The 22,810-nt window shown below is 37.3% G+C and overlaps 1 protein-coding gene across 3 annotated transcripts in view; it reads right to left on the minus strand.

Annotated features, from left to right (window-relative positions):
- Positions 1 to 22,810, minus strand: part of LOC124612286 (serine/threonine-protein kinase N) — a 311,276-nt gene that overhangs the window by 45,206 nt on the left and 243,260 nt on the right. For all 3 annotated transcript variants that reach the window (XM_047140393.1, XM_047140394.1, XM_047140392.1), the window contains exons 9-11: positions 11,406 to 11,571; positions 6,632 to 6,827; positions 5,939 to 6,210 (exon numbers count right to left, since the gene is read on the minus strand). In XM_047140393.1, the coding sequence (XP_046996349.1) occupies positions 5,939 to 6,210; positions 6,632 to 6,827; positions 11,406 to 11,571 (634 nt within the window). The remainder of the gene's footprint in view (positions 1 to 5,938; positions 6,211 to 6,631; positions 6,828 to 11,405; positions 11,572 to 22,810) is intronic.

Below are 22,810 nucleotides of genomic sequence, written 5' to 3' on the forward strand. Positions count from 1 at the left end.
TTCAATGATAAAATGAGATGAAGTGAGTATCCTCTATGTTTCATTAGATCCCATAGGTTTTTTTTTTTCCTTTAAGCACTTTAAAATCATCCAGGAAATCAATAATAGCTAAATGTGTTTCTTGATCAAATCCACTTTGGTTTCTACAATTTGCAAAAGCCACTTTATAGTCAGCGCCAACTTGTGTCTTATATCTTATACACTAAGGTGACAAAAAGTCATGTGACAGTGAAATGCACATACACAAATGGCGGTAATATTTTGTACACACTTTATACAATGGTGGTAAATTGGCGGAGCTGTCATTTGTACTCAAGTGATTCATGTGAAAAAGTTCCCGATGCGATTATGGCTGCACAACAGGAATTAACAGACTTTGAATGTAGAATGGTGGTTGGAGCTAGACACATGGGGCATTTCATTTTGGAAATTGTTACGTAATTCAGCATTCCAAGATACACAATGTCAAGAATTTGCCGAGAATACAAAGTTTCAGGCATTGCCTGTCACCACAGACAATGGCCTACACTTAACAACCGAGCGCAGTGGTGTATGCATAGAGCTGTCAATGCTATCAGAAAAGCAACAATGCTTGAAATAACCGTAGAACTAAATGTAAGATGTACGACGAACACACCGTTATGACAGTGTGGCGAAATTTGGCGTTAATGGGCTAATCGGTTGGCATGAATCCATGGACCAGTCATCAACAATGCACTATGCAAGCTGGTGGTGGCCCCATAATGCTGTGGGCAGTGTTTACATGGGGTGGAGTAGGTCCTCTGGTCCAACTGAACCAATCATTGCCTGAAAATTGTTATGTTAGGCTACTTGGAGACCATTTGCAGCCATTGATGGACTTCACGTTCCCAAACAATGATGGAATTATTTTGGATGACAATGTGCTATGTTGCTGGGCCACAATTGTTTGTAACTGGTTTAAAGAACATTCTGGACAATTTGAGTGAATGATATGACCACCAGACCACCTGACATGAATCTCACTGAACATTTATGGGACATAATCAAGAGGTCAGTTCATGCACAAAATTCGGCACTGGTAACACTTTTGAAATTGTGGCGGCTACAGAGGCAGCATGGCTCAATATTTCTGTAGGGGACTTCCAATGACTTGTTGAGTCCATGCCATATCGAGTTGCTGCACTATGCACTACACTGGGCAAAAGGAGTATCCAATGGCCTTTGTCACCATAGCGTATGTATTAAGTTGGTGCACAAGTTTTTAGCCTTTTTGTTTTGCACGTTGGTATTTCAGATGTTATGGGTTTACTTACCAACTGTCATTTTCATTTGTATTTCACTGTTGCTATTTGAGTGTCATGTGATCAAGTGAGTGGAGTTGTGGACACTAGAAAATGGAGCAACAAGTGGGGGAATCCACATATTCTTCTGCCTGAGTGACACATAGTAGGTAGACAGAAACACTTGCACCGTGTATGGGGACCATGGCATTGGAAAGAGCATGAGAAGAAAACAGTTTTCTCATTTTAAGGAGACTCATTTTGACATTAGTGACTCTTCTTATTCATGATCCACACCAGTGTACTCAAGAACTGTGATCATTCCACAATCACACTTCATTTGCATGCAATCGGGAAGATTCAAAAATCAAGCGTATGGGTATCGCATGCTCTAGGCCCAAACCAAAAAAATCAGGGGGTGGCCATATGTCCCATCCTGTATCATTACTGGTAACAAGAAAAAGTGTCTTTATGCTAACATAAGAAAAAGAAATGAATGGTGGAGCGCAAAAAAAGCAGCAACTCCTCGCACAAAAACCTGCATGCATCCACAAAAGATAATGTTATGCATCTGGTGGAACAGCAATGGTGGTGTGTACTATAAATTGCTTCCCAAAGGTAAAATCATCATTGCAGACATTTATAGTCAGCAACGGAGATATCTTGCAGACACAATCCAGGAACAAAGACCAGGAAGACTGCATGAAGTGACGCTGCTCCATGAAAACGACTGCGTGCATCCTGCCTACACTGACAAAAAACTCCACAGGAGTTGGGTTGGAAAATCATTCCATACCCACCTTATTCATCCTATCTTGAGCCCTCAGATTATCATCTTTTCTGCTCCTGTACTGAACAACTTTCGAGAATCTTACTTTTCAGATGAAAAAGCACTCCAAACAAGGCTCGAGTTCTTTACGCTAAAACCACGCGATTCCCATACACGTGGAACCGAAAAGTTACCCCAGCTCTGGTAGACTGTTGTAAATAGTGAAGGAGAATACATTATTGATGACTAAAGTCTCTGTTATGTGTATCTGTTGTGTTTATGGAAAAACACTACGAATTTCTGCACCAACCCAATAGAAATGTCTAGCTGTTCTACAATTGCTGGTGATTGTTTCAAACAGTAAAGCAGTAGCAGCTTAGAAAAAATAAATGTACCTCAGTATTCACGTAATCTCTCGTAAAAACTCTGTAAGTTTGTTGCTTTACCATTTTTAAGTGGTTTCCAGCATTTTTGTAAGATCTTCAATAGGAACATCACTCAAACTATTTACAAGATGTTTCGACAGGTAAAAAAAAACCACACACACACACACACACACACACACACACACACACAGAGAGAGAGAGAGAGAGAGAGAGAGAGAGAGAGAGAGAGAGAGAGAGAGAGAGAATTCTGTACGACAATCAGTAAAAATGGAAGTTTGACCCAAATCAAAAAATACAAAACAACATTACAAAAGGCTACACCATCAACATCAAGTTACAACAAAGTGATCACAGCAACTGGCAACCTTACAAACTACAAAGTTGCATGACAGAATCAACTGAAGCATACCAATGATCAAACATTTCAAAAATATAACTGACCTGAGAGATACTGACAAAAATATATAAAGGGAATAGAACACAGTGATCATCCATTGCATGAAGAAGGTGATACATAGTAAGATTATGCACCTAAAATTATGCACCTAAGGATTCGGGAACTTGACAAACAGGCAAGCAAAAGTTGTCTTGGGGAATTGGAGAGAGGGGCACTCTGATTGGAGAAATTCAGGCATTAATGGAAAAATGAAATGAAAACCAAACACCAACACTGATAAGGAAAGCCCAGTGTGGAATGTACATAATGGAGACAGTACAAATAATAATTCACTGTATTGCTGAGACACTGAGTGGCTGATAGACACATAATCCGGACTGAAAACATAGAGCTAAGATTTCAGGAAACAAGACTTTGACTAAACAATAAACAAAGTAAGGTTGTAAATACAAGGGGTAGTCAAACTTTTCATTATCATCTTGAAAAAACAAAATTCTGTTAGTTTGCTTACTTGCAGACACATGTCTGCAGCCATGGCACACACTGATATTGCAGTGCTACAGTCCTGCAGCATGCTACTAGAGCTATTAGAGAAGCCAAAAACCAAAGTGGCACAGTCCCATGATGAAGAGGAGTATTGTGCAGTAATTTGCTTTCAGAAGCAGCAGAATTATTGCAGCTGTGTCAGACCAACCCAGATGGCTACCGGGATTGTCCTGACATAGTTGCAACACTTCTGCTGTTGCCACAAGTGAATTATCATAGGAAACTTCACTTTACAATAGTCTATGCCAGTTGTTTGGCTCCTCTACTGGAGTGCTATAATACTATGGTGCGGGGATTTCAATGTGTGGTGGGAGGCATGCACCTGCAAACATACAATTGATTAATTATGTAACTTCATTATTTCAAGGTAATAGTTAAAACTTTATGAATACCTGTTCTAGATTAAAACATCCTGAAAAAATAATAATTTGGAACTTTAAAAAAGAGGAGGAAGATCAATTGGATACAGGATAACAAAACAAGAAAGCATAACAAATCACTTGGCCAACATATAAGAATAAATCTCTCTAGATGAACACCAACAGCACAACCTCCTTAATTAAACATGAAGCAGCTTATGGTAGCTACATACTATTTAACAATGAAAACAAACAATAATAGACAACATTATTTTATTGGATGGATGAAAAATCTATTCACCAAGCAGCAGCAGAACACACATGAAAGATGGTTGTAATTGGCAAGCTTTCAGTGCCAGTGGCTCCTTCGTCAGGCAGAAGGGTTGAAGGGGAAGGAAGAGGGGTGAAGGAAAAGGACTAGATATCTAGGAAAAGGGTAGATTTTGGGAAAGTCACCCAGAACCACGGGTCAGGGGAGACTTACCGTGCAGGATGAGAAGGAAAGACTGATTATTGGGGACTGCATCGGACGAGATTTGAAAACCTGAAAGCTTAAAGGTTGAAGTCAGGGTAATATGCCTACAGAGATTACTGCTTAAAGATCATGCATGAGTTAATAAAAGTGGAACTCTTATTAACTTCACTCTTGTTAACTCATGCATGACATTTAAGCAGTAATCTATGTCTGCATATTACCCTGTCTTCAACCTTTTAAGCTCTCAGAGTCTTTCCTTTTCACCTCGTATACTAAGTCTTCCCTGACCCATAGTTCTGGGTGACTTTCCCAAAATCTATCCCTTTTCTTAGACCTCTCTAGTCCTTTTGCTTCACCCATCTTTCTTCCCCTTCAACTCTTCTGACTGAAGAAGGAGCCACTGGCTCCGAGAGTTGGCCAATTACAACTGTCTTTTATGTGTTCTGCTGCCACTTGGGGAGTAGATTTTTTATCTATCCAATTAAATAATTTCTACATACTATTTAGATTGAAAAGCAAGGTATCAACAGATAAATTTCAAAGATGGATAGAAGCATCCTCACAGCAATCATCAAAGAGAAGGACAAGATTGTGGTCTAATAAAGTGACACATTTGGGGGGAGGGGGATGAGACAATATTAGATACAATAAGAAAAAGGGGAATTTTTTTCCTGTCACTTATCAAAAGGCAGGCTAGTCAACACTTTTGAAAAAATAAAATGAAGAATAATTGGTTCGAAGAAGGGCAGAATGGTTTCAGAGTTAAATATGACAATGCAATAAATCAAAGACAGAGAACAAAACAGGAGTCTCAGGAGCAGTGGTACACGACTTAAAACTAAAAATTTTTGAAAGAAAACAGTACTCCATACTGACGAAGAAAGTGCAGCCAGGTCAGAAAGAAAGTAAAACTTTTGTGAACGGAAGACTGCAGTTATATGGATTAATTCAAATGCTCCAATGTGGACTTAAACTATATACAAACAATAATTATGCATTACTCACAACTACTTCCTTCCAGTCATAAGAAAAAATATCTGACACGCAGGCACGTGCCGCCCCCCCCCCCCCCCCTCTGCGTGCGCGCGCACGCACACACACACACACACACACACACACACACACACACACACACACACACAAAAAGTATATATATAAAGCACAAATAAGTAATTAAGTAGTATTAACTGTACTCTTTAGTCTATAACTACAATGTATTACAAATGCATAACAATGGTGAAGTGCATATAAAACTTCAGAAAATTAAATCATACAACAGATTAAAAGAAACTGTTTCCTCTGTTGGAACAGTGTATCTATACACAGCATTTTTAGTATTGCACCTTCCAGCAACCTACTTTTACGTAATTATTATATTCCTTTTCAAAACATTTCTGCTTTCATCCAATTTTCTCTGTTTGTCTTTATCCAATGCAACCTTCATTTCATGCTAAGCATCAGGCAAAATCTCATTGTCAAAGTTGCATGGCATTAGTAAAAAAAATATGTACACAACAACAGGCTTAACCAGAAGTCCAGTAATGGTTAAACAGTGTTAACACAGTAAAGCCAACTCTATGTACATAGTGAGATCTTTGAACCCGCCAGAGGTTTTTTCCTCCTTTTCCTTTTTCAAAAATAAAAAAGATAAATTATTTCAAACAGTGCATGAAAAACAAATGATGCCAAATAAACAGTTAAGCAAAATGAAGCTACTGAAAGTATTTGAACAATGAATTATTACCTCAACATCAAGCCGAGGCGGTGGCTGTGGAGTTTGTGGTGTTTGTGGAGCTGAAGGCAGTGAAGATTTCCTCTTTCCGGCAACTGTTGATGGCAATATTGGACTAGGAGTAGCATCAGCAGGTAGAGGAGGAAGAGGAGGTAAAACTGCAACCCCGAGTCCCAATGGCCGAGTGCCAGAAAGTCCAGCAGTCTGTACATCTGGACTCTCACCAGGAGCTTGAGGTTTATCTTCAGGAAAATCAAATGATAGTTGAAGAGGTTGTACGCCACCTACAAGAAAATACAAGGGTCATTTAGAATTACTAATAAAATGCAAAGAGTAATTCTGAAAATTACATTTTGTGGCTTTAAGTAACTGTAAAAAAATAAATTTTATAGTGGAAAAGAAAAATGTTATCTAAAAAATACTGTAGTTTGCTGCATTTGACTTCCTGATGAACATTTTGTAGGACTCCAGTCTAATATAACTGTTTGTATGTCAAGGAATTTCAATGAACTTCATCTGATCGAGTCAAGTATGAAAATGTGTGGATTGTCACAGAAAGTATTTTGTCACTCTTCCTGTGTTGCCTTTAGTCTGATTCAAATGCTCAGTTTGTTTCACTAAAAGACACACATCAAATTAAAGGAACATTTCTGATCCACAAAATAGATGGAATGATGTAACTTATTTTTACCATCCACCTCTTACCTGAAGACTGGTTCTCTGTAGAACGGATGTGATTGTTCTGTATAGAAGGTGCTGATCGCTTTAGAAAACGAGCCCATGTTGCTACATTGATATTCATCTGATTTGCACGTGGGAAATTCTTAGCTTGTTGCTTGAAAATCTTACGCTGACGCTGAAGCTTTGGTTTCCTTGTTATCATTGGATTCAAAAATTTAATCTGTAAAAACAAACAATGCAGATTTTGGAAAATAAATCACATTCTGTTTAAGGAGATTAGTGATTGATTTATTATAAAGTTTTCTTCACTTTTGACACACTTTTTATGGCACAATCCTTGGGGGGGGGGGGGGGGGGGGGGGGGGGGGGTTTCGCCCAATAATGGCCATCTTCAGATGCTATGGTTGGATAACGAAAGTTTGCCAGTACCATTTGCTTTTCGTAATATCTTAAGGTGTCTACTGTGGGGCCAAAACTAGTTATGATTGTGTCACAAAGAGTAACTGTGTCAAAAATAACAAAACTTTATGATTCATATTAAAGCTGTAGTATAAGAGATGTTGGGTAAAATCAAAATATTTATACATAACAAAAGAATAAAGGGTAAGAATCTCATCATTTTTCACTATACTGGGTGATTCGTATTATTGTTTTAGAAACCCCAAAGCGACATACATGACACTAAGCAAGTATAAGACACATGTGACCACAAACGTCGAGAAATACCCAAAAAGTGGATGATAAAACATTGAATATGTGACATCTTCAGATGACGAACCTGGCGCTCAGACAGACAGACATTCAGATATCAAAGCCAGTACCACACGTGAGGAGATATTGAGTAGAATTGGGGAGAAGAGGAGTTTGCGGCACAACTTGACAAGAAGAAGGGACCGGTTGGTAGGACATGTTCTGAGGCATCAAGGGATCACCAGTTTAGCATTGGAGGGCAGCGTGGAGGGTAAAAATCGTAGAGGGAGACCAAGAGATGAATACACTAAGCAGATTCAGAAGGATGTAGGCTGCAGTAAGTACTGGGAGATGAAGAAGCTTGCACAGGATAGAGTAACATGGAGAGCTGCATCAAACCCGTCTCCGGACTGAAGACAGCAACAACAACAACCACACATTTGGCCATGCAGCGGTTGGGCTTGTTGATCCTACCCTCGTCAATAGGTGTCAGTGTTGCATATCTCTTCATTAGGCTACTCTTTTTTCAAACACATTATGTAAATGTGATGTGTTATAAACACAGAAGTTAAGAAGTTATTTTCCTCTCTGTAACCAAGCATAAGCTATTCTTATTCTGTGTCCCTTTCTTTTTGTTCTTTCTTTCGTTTATGGACCTTATTCGGTGCAGAAAACTTATGTCATTGACTAGTAGTGACACAGTTCATAAGCTTATACTCATTTACCTGTGATGCAATATGCTAGTTTTTTGTTGTACTGTACTTTGTGATAAACCAACAGGGATCAAGAGACTGGTAAATGAAATAATAAACATTACTTCAACGTAAACACATAAAAGTGTAACCCAATGGGGAAAAAAAATACTTGATGCCGCATGCAAGATTTGAAACCCGAGCATCAAGCATTGTAGTCGGGCACATAGGTCTACAGCCGCATGTGTTAGGATGATCAGGTGTGACACACCAATAAGCTCAACTATTTCAGGTGCAGCAAGGGTCATCATCTGGTGCTGTCACATGTTCAAGATCTGCCATCCACTTTTGGGATGTTTCCCAACATTTATGGTCCCATGTATCTTAAAATAAATTACTTATCCCGGTGTTTTTAAATGTTAATAAGAATCTGAGAGGCAACTAAGTTACAGCAATTTCCCTGAAAGAGTCTATCTCTAACTACCAGAAACATTAATAAAATAAACATAACTATTCACTATACAGTTGAGTCATGAAGAGATCAATAGGCACATAAACAAGTCCTGCAAATGACGCTCTTCCAAGCCATTTAAAACAACCACTACCCCCACATACCCAAGTTCAGCTACATTCTCTGGTGTTGCAGCCTGAATCGGGTGATAGGTTGTGGCAGTTGGAATATGTGTGTGGAAAATGCGAGCAAGGGAGGGGTGGAGGGAAGTGTGGTTGATGGCTGGGAGGGAGGGATCGAAAGGAAGCGAGATGGGAATGTAGCTCACCCTGGAGGAGGCAGGTTAAGTTGTGTATACACAAAGTGGAGGAAGAAGAAGAAGAAGAAGACCATGGAGAGAACAGTAAGTGGAAGGTGTGAAGAGAGGAATGGAGGTAGGTGTCAGACAGTTGTAGCACAGATTAATACACAATTTGTATAATTCAAAGAAGCTGGTAATGACCACATGGTAAACAACATTTGCACAGCTTTAATTACTTCTTGACAGCATCCACACAAAGATGAGATTTAATTTGAAGAGCCAAGGTGATGATTTCCTTTTCTTCTTCAGGGCTTCAGAGCCCACATGCTCCATGAGCAGGAAGTGAATATTGGCCTGCAAACTGCAAGTACTGTACCCTTCCACCATCATAGAGAACAGGGTGAGGAACCATGAGAGAAATGATTGGATAAATCTGGGCTGTTCATATATTCTTTGCCACACTGCAGATCATTTATTTCAAGCTGTAGATCAGTGCAAACTGGATAATGAAAGCTTTTCATTTTCCTATTTACTTAAGCTACAACTCCTGATCTATTTGTGAACATGACAGGCGCTCTGCCTGTAGGTATATAAACCAATAAATTCCAAGACAAACCTATTCTTTCTACAATTTCTTCAATGCTGCTAAGAATGTCACATCCAGCTGTATGCTTGTGATATATACACTTTCATGGAGGGCCAAAGAACATGAAACAAACACTTTATATAGATTTTGAAAGCTGACTTTGAATGTTGTCTGATATAACCTACATGGAACGGAGGATTGTCCTGTTTGGTAACGCCACTATGTGTAACTGAAGTGAACATAGATGTTCAGCTGCAATTACTAAGTTTCTTTTATTAAATCGCCATCTGTGAAAGGGTGCTGGGACTTTGTCAAAACTAGTCCAATTTTGTAGGCTCATCCACATGACACACACTTTTTATTTTTCCTCCTCTTCAACAGAGAGTCTCCTTTCAAGTTTTTAAAATCTCTTGTTCTGCTCAGGTCCTTCATATTTTCTGTGTCTGTAATCTTTGACATGATAAGGTGTGTAGTGTCCTCGAAAAATTGAACTTCCTGAAAGTAATCAGTGTCTAATGGTACAGTTAATATTTTGTGAACTCATATTTTCCTGTAAAAATGTACAAATGTTCACAATGTGAACTGAAATACCAAGACACTGTGGGTATTACAATATGATGACTTTCCACTGCTGTTGTTAGACGGCACCACTGTCACGCCTGGCACTGACTTATTTCACAGTTGGCACTCCCCATGACATTGCAATCACATGGCGCATGCACATTTTCCTCACTCCACACCACCTCGCAACTGCTCTGCTCACGAGCAAGAATGCAAGCAGACACAAGTGTTCACGCTCAAAATCAGCAACTCATTAAGCCATGTTCTAGAGCATATGAAATAACTGATAAGAACAGCCCAAAAATTAAGCCAAAATAATAAAAATTGTAATGGAAGGGAAAGGAAAAATGTTTTGTAGAAACAAAATAAAATACGTCTTTAGATGGGATAAACAATGCAATGAATTCACTCGAGCCCATTCCAAATCAATATGTTTATCTGTAAAATTTTTGATATGATTTGCTTGTGTGAAAAAGTCAGCACACACAAGCATGCACATGGAGAAGGGGGGGGGGGGGGGGGGGGGTTGGACCAGCCACAGCAAAATCTCCATTTCAACAAGGATGTTTTTGTCACTCCCCCCCCCCCCCCCACACACACACATACACACACACACACAGACAACATTGCTATCCTGGAGAGTCACATGGCAAATATAAATAACTCTCTAAGAACCACCTTGGTGGAATATTAAACAAAAATATTTTGATATACAATTGTTTAAATCATTCCTTTGCTGTGCCGTGTCAGCTTACTATTAAGGGGCATGACATATATTATATACTAATTTAGTGTTGGTGATGATCTTTTCATGCAGGAACACAACAATATCGTTTTTGAACTAAACAAGTTTACTGTTAACCGGTCACTGTTTAATTTATTTACACAACACACTGCGAAGGTTTAAACCTTCCATCATCAGGTAGATTTATTTGAATTAGTGCAACGTGTGTGTTGTGCAACAACACTGGGTAATCTGTGGCACTGTCTCCAGTCACCACAGGCTCTTTTCTTTGTCGTAATACATCACATATAAATTGTCACACTTCGTGAAAAATGATGGTGTTTAGAAATGCATTGTGGAAATAAATTTAACACTGATAGGTAACAGTAATCATGTTCTTTCATTCAAGATCAGCAACAGTCATGGTAAAGCCTAACCTGAAATGTTTGTATTTAAAATACCTTCCTGAGGAAGATATCAGCAGTGGGACTGAAACAATACGTATTGAAGACATTTGATTCTTGAAATGAAAGTAGGCTTCTACTAACTGCAGAACAACTTGCATGTTTCAGAAGAATCATGTAACTGTTCTCAATACCCCCTTGCTCAATTTTTAAGTAATTTCAATTTGTAATATATCTAGATTACAACATAACTGGGCAATCGCAAATAAAAATTCTTATGCATATCCCACTCTCTTCCCTTTTAATATTCTTTTCAGTTTTATTAGCGGTCTGTATGACTAGGACTCATTTCCTCTAGAAAATAAGTAATGTAATGTCATTTGACTTACCTCTGCAAAAAGTAATCCTTGTGGCTCCAACTGCAAAGCCATTCCATGACGAATGTCATCAACAAAATCTTCCAACCGCAAAAATTTTACAGCACATAATGAACGCCAATCACGCCAATAAATCCCTATCTCGAGCTCTCGAGATTTATCCAGATCAATGGAAAACCTGCAATCATGAAAGCATGGCACTACAATTACGTCATATTGTCATTTATACATATTTTGGAAGCAACTAGTTTTAAGAATCAATCAGTGCCCATGCAATCAAATGTTCAGAGAAATAGTTTCCAAAATCCATAATAAATAATAAAGATGGCCAGACAATGGATGCATCAAACATCACAATGTAGTGTGAGGATGCAATTCCTCTACACAAAGCATCTGCTGTCTGCATTAATTGAATGGCTAATATGAACAAGAGACAACTACCATGTCACATGCAATCACATTTTATTCCTACTTAAAAACATACAGGAATAAATAAAAGAAAGTGACATAATGGTACAACGAACAGATGGTAACAGATATAAAAAATAAAGTACACGTTATTTTATCTGTGATGCACAATTGCCTCAGACCGATGACAGCAGTAAAATAAAGGTTCTTAAAAATATCTGTGGCTAGTTGCATTCTTCAACAATCTGTAAATAAATTAAATGACTCTCTGAAGGAGAGAGAAATGCACAGTGATAAATTAGTTAGCAAATAAACAAAAAAAAATCTGGAAACACTAATAAAATGAGTTCTTAAATACATAGGAGAGGGCCCTATGGTGCTATCTGAATATTATAAAAAATATCAACACAATATACAATGAAAGATAGTAGGAGTATATTTGGCAAGATATAGAATGAGCTAAGACAACCGACTGCGTGCTGGTCACGTACTGATGTTGTGCCGTGGAGGAAGGGGCTGGATCAGCGATATGATGACTGCCTCACTTGTCTGACTCAATTTCGAAAACATCAAATGAACCGTATATTAAGTTCATGAGCCAAGTTGCTGAAATAGATCACCCTAATCATTTAAAAACTGTTGAACCACATGTTGCAGATGCTGTGTGTATATATGTGCATACCTTGAAATGCAATGTGATGAGTTGAAGAGACAGCCAATTATTTACAAATATGAAATGTACTAAGAAGAAGCTTGCAATGTAACAAACAGATCACGATTGTGGTTTTGTAGTACATAATACACTAGTTTAGCATACAACTCAATCCAGTTCAATTTCATCTATCATATGCATGATCCATTACCTGTAGATGGATGTTGCAAGAGGACAGAAATATTTAACAGAAAACAGTTAACTCTAACTTTTGAGCTCTTGCTCTTTTTCTCCTAAGAACACACACAAGTGTGCATGTGATAACACACCTCTCTCCCCCTCCCCACACACACCTGAGGCAATGGTGAGTCTCGCCACCACCACAGGTGTGTACGTTCTGGTGAATGTGTGCGTGAATGTGTGTATTTTTCCAGTAAAAAGAGCCAGTGCTCAAAAGCTAGTGTCACTTGTTTTCTTATTAAGTGCTTCTGTGTGCCACACACCAGTTTATACTTTGCGGCTAACCCCACCAAAATAGTATAATGCAGACCAACACAGTGTAATGTGCCCCCAAGTTAGTTCACTTTCAATGATGTGGCATTGCAAAATTTTTCACAACACTATGAAGGTGAAAGTTGTATTCTCTAGAAATAATAACATGTTCTGAAGTTATTTGGTGAATCAACAATGAAAAGAAATTTAAAGTGGAGTCTGAGTGATTATTTTTAGAACAAGTTACTATGCTCAAACTGTGGCCTATAGACGCCTAAAAATCTTCAAGAAATCAAGCAGAATAGTGGTTAAGTATCAATTAAAAACGTAGCATTACCTGTTATAAAATGTTTATATCACAAATGTGCTTCATTAACTATTAGAAGCACTTGAAATTAACTAACTTAAAATTTTAGAACTTCATCACATTATTTGTATTGGCAATATAATTAGAATGGGGATTTACAAGATGTAACAAAACTGATAAATGTGTCGTTCACTGGACAATATATTATTTCCACAGTTTGAATGGTGAACACTCAATGATGGAAAGGATGCACCAAGTTTTGAAAAAAGGAACTTTTTGGGTTAGCTGTTGAGTTTCACAAAAAAGTAGCAATTATTTAAGTTTTTGATGGAAAAATGACAAAAAATACCTGAAATTATTATTAGAAAGGAAAAATACTCATAAAGGTTAGCTGAAATATTTCTGAGCTACTGAGAAGTAGACTAATAACTGGAGTTCTATTATATACACCAATGACACATTTGTGGATTTTTTATGCGGTACTTATTTTTGGAGTTGTGATAAGAATAAGTCTTGCTCTAATTTCTAAGGGAAAATCATTGTGATGTTGGTGGTGAAAATGGAGTTATGATAAATACATTATAAACATTTAAATTTGGGACGAAATATTATGAGACACTGCTTATCATAACAATAAAGGTAACTCATCATCTGCCTTTTCTTTGCGGAGTGTTATAATGATTAATTTCCTTTCACAAAAAGTATTTTGTTTCATAAAGCTAGGTAAAAACAGAACTGTACTCTCTTATTAAAATTAACATGAAATAATTTGAAATATTTAAAATTACTGCTAACCCCACCATATGAGGGGGGAGGGAGAAGGAGAGGGGGGGGGGGCAAAGAGTTAAAAAAAAAATTAAATTAAAAAAGATAACGCTGCTTTAGATGGAACTTGTGTAGTATGTATGTCTGCCACTAATCGTGTATTGTTTCTTTTTTTCATGATGGCAAGTTTACTCAAACAACATGTAACTGTGAAATTTTGTTTTCTACTTGGTAAAAATATTGCTGAAACTGCTTTGATGTTTAAAACAACTTACCAAGGGAAAAACTCAAGTATACGAGTGGTTTGCTCAGTTTCAAAATGGCGATATGTCGATTGATGACAAACCTCATTCTGGACATCCATCAACTGCCCAAATTGAAGATTAATGGGTTATATTGAAGCTCGGTGTACGTCAAAAAAGGCCTGATTTATGGCAGACAGGAGAATGGCTCTTCCAACAAGCAGCCATGTCTGTTAGACAGATTTTGGCTAAAAATAGCACCATTCCGCTGCTCCACGCACCTTACTTGCCTGATCTGGCTCTGTGCAACTTTCCCTTATTTCCACACATGAAAAGGGGCATTGAAAGGACACCAATTTGACAACATTCAAGAAATCAAGGAGCTGTCAGCCATTTCTAAAGATGACTACAAGTGTTTCGAACAGTGGACAAATGTATTAGTTGTAATGGAGAGTATTTTGAAGGGGATAAGGTTGTTTTGCAAACAGTCTGAAAATATATAGCTTTTAAAAAATAATTCCAGGTTTTTTGGGTACCCCCTCATATATGCGCAATCGGTTCTTAGACAACTTAATTACTTAAAACAGTATTTAAACACAAGTGATTTAATTAGCTCTATAATAAAACTATATTTGCAACAGACGAAGGTTACAGCCACTTGAAAAGTAAAAGAACAGTTGATATTAAAACATCAAGTAGGCTTCTTGTTACAATTATATTTTTAAAGTTATAGAGGAATAACTACAAACACAATGGCACAACAATTCACCATCAGTGTAGTGGCCGGAAGAAGTATTGGCAGTGACAGTAATAAAGTAAACAGCAATGATATCTCCTACGACACCAACAACACCTGTCAACAGCAGCATAGTTTACATGAGTGACACTAAGTGGCACCTTACAGGTTTAGTATGTGCCATTTGATGCACGAATATTTTTAAGGTGTATAGCAGAAAGGGCACTCACTCTCCTGCAAATCATGCTACACCTTATGGACTATGACAATGAAACTGAATCGATAACAGAGAGAGAGAGAGAGAGAGAGAGAGAGAGAGAGAGAGAGAGAGAGAGAGAGAATAAAATCTAAGACTAAGTGTTTAAAATAATGGTTTCCATAATGGAATTAACAGTGGCAATAATGAGAAAATTTAAAAGAGTATAATCTTTTATCATCATCACTGTTGTTGTTGTAGTTGTTGTCATCAATGGTGTAAAAGGGAAGAATGGCCATGGTCAGACAGAACTGAGGAAGTCTTGGAAAACCAACATCAGGACAGATTTGAGATTTCTTGGTTTGAAGTAGAGTTGATACTTTTTGTTAAATGATGAGAGAAATTCAAATGCAAACTCCAAAATCCATGGATTATCAATTTTACTGAAAAAGTTGAAGAAGACTGATGAATAAGGGTGGTTTCATGAGTACTTGAACTTCTCTTCCCCCCAAATAAAATAATAATAATAATAATAATACAGCATTTTATATAAAGGGTGACACAGAATAACGGGACTGTTTGAAATTAGTGGGAGCCATGAGCAGATGGTAGCTCTGTGGGTTCATGACAGTTTCCTAGTCAACAGTCTGCCATTTCAGTAATCATGGATCAGTGGAACCGACAACAGTGTGTGTTAGCCATAAAAATGTTTTATAAAAACAATGATAGTTTGGTAAAGGCACAGCCGGAGTTTCAACGTTTTTATAATTTAAGACATCATGATGCCGTTCCCATGAAACAAACTATTAAATGTTGGATTAATAACTTTGAAGAGACTGGATCTGCCCTCAAGAAGAAACCAACAGGACAACCAAGAAGTGTGCATTCTCCGGCAAAAAATGATGTTGTACGGGAGTCTGTCTTATGGAGCCCATGGCATTCAATTCATAATCACGCAGCAATGGTTGGAATGTCCTGAGAATGTGTTCACAGAATTTTTCATCTTGATTTAAAATTTCATCTGTTCAAACTAAAGATGGTGAAACAATTTAAGGACAACGAATATTGGTTACGATTAGGATTCTGTCAACAAATGATAACAAAAATAAACAATGACGGTGAATTTCTAAACAAGTTACGAATGTCAGATGAGGCACATTTTCATCTCATAGGTTATGTGAATAAACAGAACTACTGTTAGGTAAACACAACTCCTAATGATGTTCCTGAGTGCCCTTTACATGCTAGTGTGATGATCAATCACATGGGATTATTGGACTGTATTTTTTTGCAAATGAACATGGAATCACAATAGCTGTCAATGCCAATCGTTAAGTGGAGATGTTACGAACTTTTGTTACACCTGCACTGACAACTTTCCAAATGTTCAAGATGCCTGGTTTCAACAGGACGGAACGACATCACACACTGCATGGCAATAAATGGCATATGTGCGAGAGTTGTTTGCCAACTGTGTGATCTCATGATTCATGATTCAGTAACATGCCCTGGTCCCCTAGATCGCCATATTTATCCGTTTCTGATTTTTTCTTGTGGGGCTACATCAAGAGCAAACTCTACGCGACTCGACCAAGAACCCTGGATGAGTTAAAACAGAGAATTCGGGAAGCTGAGATGTTGCAGCAGTCAATGAGGAATCTCAACAGCGGATTTCACGAATGTATTCGTACCGAAGGAAGCCATCTAAAGGACGTAATTTTTAAAAAATGATAAATGCCATCAATGTTCTGTAAAGGGCAAAGCTGTAAGGTTTCAATTACTATGAATGTGATTTCTTTCCTTCATCAGTTCTAGTTTTATTGAATTGTAGAAATGTTCCCATTTTTCTGTGTCACCCTGTATTAGACTGAAAGTACATGCAGAAGGATGAGAAAGAAATATCAATATGAAACAAAAGGAGGAGAACATGAAAGTACCTGGACACTCAAAAGCAAATAAACATCAAGGTCATTTGTGCAGTAAAATTAGGAAGCAAAAGACAGATTTTCAATCCCTGTTTCTATCATCTGCATTTCTTTCTCGATTTATATTGCATTATATAATTTAAAGTAAAGAAGAAAACTAGGTTTATATTTTTATCAATATTGCAGTACATAAAGGTTTTACTGTGTCTCTATGAGAAAACACTGATCTTATTTTATAATTTTAGGAAAAAACACCATCCAGGCCATATATTTATGTTGTAATGCCATTTTCAAGCAAATTAAGTCATCTTCCTATCTGTTAATATGGAGAAATTAGTTGTTACTACTGGCATCAACAAATCATCAGAACTTATGATAACTATAACTCAAAGATGGCTTAACTAGCTCAAACTGGTCATTACACGTTTCTCGACATCACTTTTGTTTCCAATGGAGTATGCACTGAAATGAAACTTCACTTACTGACTTAAAAATCTGCAAATATGTTTCTAATTTTTATCAAAATCCATAGTCCTCCACTGTACTTGGCTGGACTACTACCAGGAGGTACAAAGGATATGGCAAAGAAAGGCTCAGTCACAGCCCAGTGGTTGGATTCAACCTGTTTGGATGGTAATGCTTCAGCCAAAGAGGAAACTTTGCAGCAGTGAGTACCAATTCAATCAGTAATCACATATCTGATTATGATCTCTAACCATTCTGAAATAGGTGCACTTTCCAAGCTCTGAGATTGTGTGTGATCAATTCTCTTCTTTACTACCTTTAGGTATATGTTTTAAAAGTGGTTTGGCCTTCTAAGAACCACATTAAATAACTTACATCTTCTCTTCTTCTCCTTTCTTTCTTTGTGTTCTCTTGGAAGTGCTTGAAACCTTTTACTCTTGCTCTGACCACGTATCTTTTTCCTATTTCTTCCTCTGTTATTTCTGTTTCTCTCAGATCTGCATTTACTTCTTTGATCCATATCACTGATGTTTTTGGGTTCCTGTCAAAAAAGTTAAAAATTTCTTTCTGTTATCCTCTTTTCATCTATCAATTTTAGATGTCCACAGAATACAGCTCTTCTCTTCCTCACCCTGTCTGATAATGGTTCTATTTTTTCATAAATGTCTTTATTACATTTTCCATTCTCATTCTCATATTTTGGCCCCAGGAGTTTGATTACTTTGCTTTCCTTCTTTTCTATTTCACCTAACTGTTTAGCTGTATTTAATGAAAGGCACTCTGAAGTGTAAAGAAATTTGGATTTAATTACAGTGTTGTTGTGTAGGAGGGATTAAATGACAGTGTTGTGGTGCAGGAGTTTTGCATTTATGGAACTAGATTTCTTGTTAAACATGTCTTTTGTTAATTGAAAAGTGATCTTCATTTTCCTTGTCCTTGTTAAGTTAGCTTGTCCAAAGCATTTGGCTGTATTATTTCACTCAGGTACCTTTAAACTCTGTAGTTTTTTCTTGATCAGTTTCCATGTATTTCTGTTTTTTCCAAAAGACATACATTTACTGGCTTTTGAAGTTGTCTCTTGTAGAAGATTCATCTGCATTAATGCATCTTCTTTATGTACTACTGCATCTTCTACAGATTCACCTAAGACAGCAAGAAGCCAAACAATCTCGACCTATATTACCCCCTTTCTTCCCACGTGATTTTTAAAATTCTATCTTCTCCTTTTCTCTTTCCCCCATTACCTGATTATCTTTTCTAGTACACGATTGAACAGCAGTGGGGACAATCCATCTCCTTGTCTTACTCCAGTTTTGACTTCAAAAGCCTTGGAGGTTTAACATCAAAATTTTATTTTGCTTTCTGTATTTGTCAATATGTCTTTTATGATTGCCACTGATTTGTTGTCAGTTCCAGATTTTTAAGGTGTTTAATGTTTTCCTACTAATCAAACCATAAGGTTTTTTTTTTTTTGAAATGTTACATAAATGCTTTTTTGATATTGTTCTTCTATACCTGATTATAAATTTCAGAGTATTCTATTCTAAACACTCCATGGTACTCTCCTAATTGCTGATCCAGTTGACAGCCTGTTTTGTAATGCTTTCGATAAAATTTTGTGAGTCACTGACCAGCGGGAAACACTTCTATAGTTGTTGGGCCTGGTTTTATCTCCTTTTTTGTGGGCCAAGTAAATTAATGCTGCTCTCCAATCTTCTGGTATAGTTTCTGCTTCATAGTCTTTTTGAGACACTCCATGTAGCTCCTTGACTGTTCTAGCAACTGCCATTTTCGACATTTCAGCTGTTACTGTATCTTACCTGGGAGCCTTACCATTCTCCATATCTTTAATGATATTTTCGATTTCATCCATGCTGGGAGGAGGGGGGGGGGGGGGGGGTGTTCAGAGTCTGTATTAGTCCATCCTGGATTTTGTTTTAGACATTTTTATTATTTTTTTACTTTCTGCAATGCTGTAAGAATAAATTTTAAATGTACGTTTGATTTATTAATATCACATCAATATCCATGTTTGAAAACCATGTGTACGGTATTCTTTAAATACTGTCATAGTTCCCATGGAAATTTTCATTGGTAAGAAGTAGGTTTAAATCACTATTCTTCACTATTTCTACACACTATGGTTATCAATTTTTTTTTGGGGGGGGGGGGGAGGAGGAGGAGGAGGGGGAGGGAGAAGGGGATGCAACCTGATGTTTTCAGTGAGTGTCAAGACTGAAGTTACACTGACAAGACAGGAGATGAAACAAAACAAGTGGCAAGCGTGTAACGTTTTAAATACATCTTCTCAAGAAACCCACTATTTACACAGCTAACAGTCACCTGACAATGCATGCATCACTAGCCACACAGTTGCATTACTACATTAAATAATGAAAATGTAATAAGATCTATGGTAAATGAACATTAGATGCTCACTCAAATCAGGTAACAAAATAGTAGTACATGACAATTTGCATATGTGAGGTGAAATTTTTTTGTATATTGCATTAAAATTTAAACAACATTACCAATTGGCTGTTTCAGGAATGTGTTCTAAAAATGAAAAGATAACAGCAACAACAATGACAGTAAACAATAGGGGATAATTAAGAATGAAACTTCACGAACCATGAACAAGGTGCTAAAGTAACCATATACGGACAAAGGAAGCACTTTCCAGTGAAGAGTTCTAATAATAAAGTAAAAAAAAGATGAAGTATCAAGGGGAAGGACCAAACGGTTACAATACACATGTCAACAGCCTAAAAGATATACACCAAATAGAGAACCAATAGAGGGTGCATGTGGTAGAGTGGCAGCAAGAAGTAAAACAGTATGGCAACAGAATACCAAAGAAAGAGTGAAGTAATGATCCAGAACACAAAACAAAAATTTCTCAGAGATGTGGTTGGACTTAAAGAGATTTTCCACTATGCGTATTTGTACCTTAGAAAAGGTACCAATTTGCCTGAATTTTTGTTATATTATTCAATGACATCCCAAGGAGAAAAGCAACATACATGATACTTGCAATATTTTCTGTCATCATCCATCTGCACTTAATAGAATAAGTAGCAATGTAAAAACCTCAAACTCCACATTTGTATAGATACAAATTCTCTATTTTTTGAAAAAAGTCTTGAATGACTGAAACAATCTACAATTTGTGTTCTTACAACAGCTTGTCTTACGGAAATATGGTTATTTAATGCCAGATTTCACATAATGTCTATATCTGTATCCTGCAAATTACTGGAGAGTGTGCAGCAGTCAGTTAAATTTTCTGAATTTACATTTCATCATTCATGGATGCATCATAGAAAAACAAATGGTATGCTTTATAGCAGATAATACCGCAGAACATTTTCACAAGGAAGCAATTTATCCTTATACAGGGTGTCTCACGAAAGACGCTTGCCTACTGCTGCCGCTGCATCTGTCCGTTGTTGCTACATGTAGTTCTCGGACACCAATACTTTGTGCGTGTCCCCTATACTGTGCAACCAAGTGTACTAGTGTTTTCCTTTGAGTTTTTTTTGTCAAGTTGAATGGCCTCAAATATTTTTGTTAGATGTCATTAGTCTGAAGCTTTCCTTGCCCATATATCACTGAGTGTTCAGGTGTTTTGTTTCGAGTTTCCTGTCGAGTTTCTATTCAGAAGGGCATATACGATGGATCAACAAATGTTTCCTGTGTTGAACTGTGCAAAAATAAATGAATAAATAAAGAAGTAAAATTAAAAACAATAAAATAATAATAATAATAATAATAATAATTGTATGTAGAAGTTTGTTTAAATTCATATGAAAATTTCCCTGTGTGCGTGTTCCCAATGATTCAAAGATAAGCATAGTAGTGAAAAATTTTTGAGAGACCGAATCTGCATTACACAAATGAAGGCACAGAGAACCTAGTGTTTTAAATGAAAATAAATTAGACGAGATAGAGAAGGCCTCGGAAAGAAGCCCGAATAAATCTCTGTGCCATTTGGCACTTCAGACTGGCATGTCAGGAGCATCTGCTCACAGAGCTGCGGGCAAAATGAAATTGCAACCATATAAAATAATAGTATCGTATCAACTGAGGAACTGTTGCTTGACATTGTTATTGCAACTGGCTGTTACAGTCTGTGCAGACTGGGGAAGTTAATCCTCAGATGATTTTTTTGTAATCTGATGAAGGCAAGGTGCATTTGTCAAGATACATAAATTCTGAGAACAATTGATATTGGAGCTCCAAAAATCCCCACAAATTACATCAACAACTTCTGCATGATGTGAAAACAGGAGTGTGGTGTGCAATTAGTGCAAGAAGAATTACTGGAGCAATCTTTTTCCACGAAACAATACATTCTAACAGGCATGTGAACAATATACAGCTTTTCATGTAGGGCAATGCACGAGCAAACATCCCCAATATTTGAAAGACAGCAATACAAAGTGTTTTTGATGATAGTTGACTGGCCTCCTTGTTCTCCAGATCTAAATCCATGTGATTTTTATCTTTCGGGAATGTTAAAAGAGAAGGTGTATGCAACCAATCCCCACAGGCTCAAGGAGTTGGAAGATGGTTCAGATACTCATTTCACAGATTTCGGCAGCCAAAATTTGTTGAGTGTTCATTATTGTGTTCAGGAGATGTCAGGCAACTCTTGCCACAGAGGGATATCATTTTGAACACCTATTGTCAATAAAGGTAAGCTTAAGTAAATCAGATGGCAACACTGTTTATGCTTAACTTAGGGGAAACACACGAAGCCGACTACTGGGAGATTAGTGTCTACATGTCAGGCTCAGTTGGCGCCCATTGTAAGTGGTGGTGGCAGCCGGTGGCCGTGCTGCACGAGCCGCAGACTCCTCCCAAGTGTCTTTTGTGAGACACCCTGTACTTTCATTGAAAAAAGGGAAATTTCTCATATTATTTATTCATTTCCCTTCCGTTATTCTTACCAAATAAGGTGCCCTGATACAGAACATTGAAATGGACACAAATTCAGTAAGTGAATCGCATGGAAAACTTTTAACTTCAAATAATTCCCCAACAAAATTCATTCCTTCCACCAAAAACTATTTACTTTGTGCTACCTTTTTTGATACAGAATTAGAGCTTATATGAACTTGTGCATCATATTATATTTTGTTACAATGTCGTATTATATTTTGTTACAATGGGACTCAGCTGAGAGCCATTGCACTGAGAACTGAACAATCAAAGTACTTCTGATTC

This window comes from Schistocerca americana, chromosome 4, assembly GCF_021461395.2.
Source record: "Schistocerca americana isolate TAMUIC-IGC-003095 chromosome 4, iqSchAmer2.1, whole genome shotgun sequence".
Taxonomy (NCBI): Eukaryota; Metazoa; Arthropoda; class Insecta; order Orthoptera; family Acrididae; genus Schistocerca; species Schistocerca americana.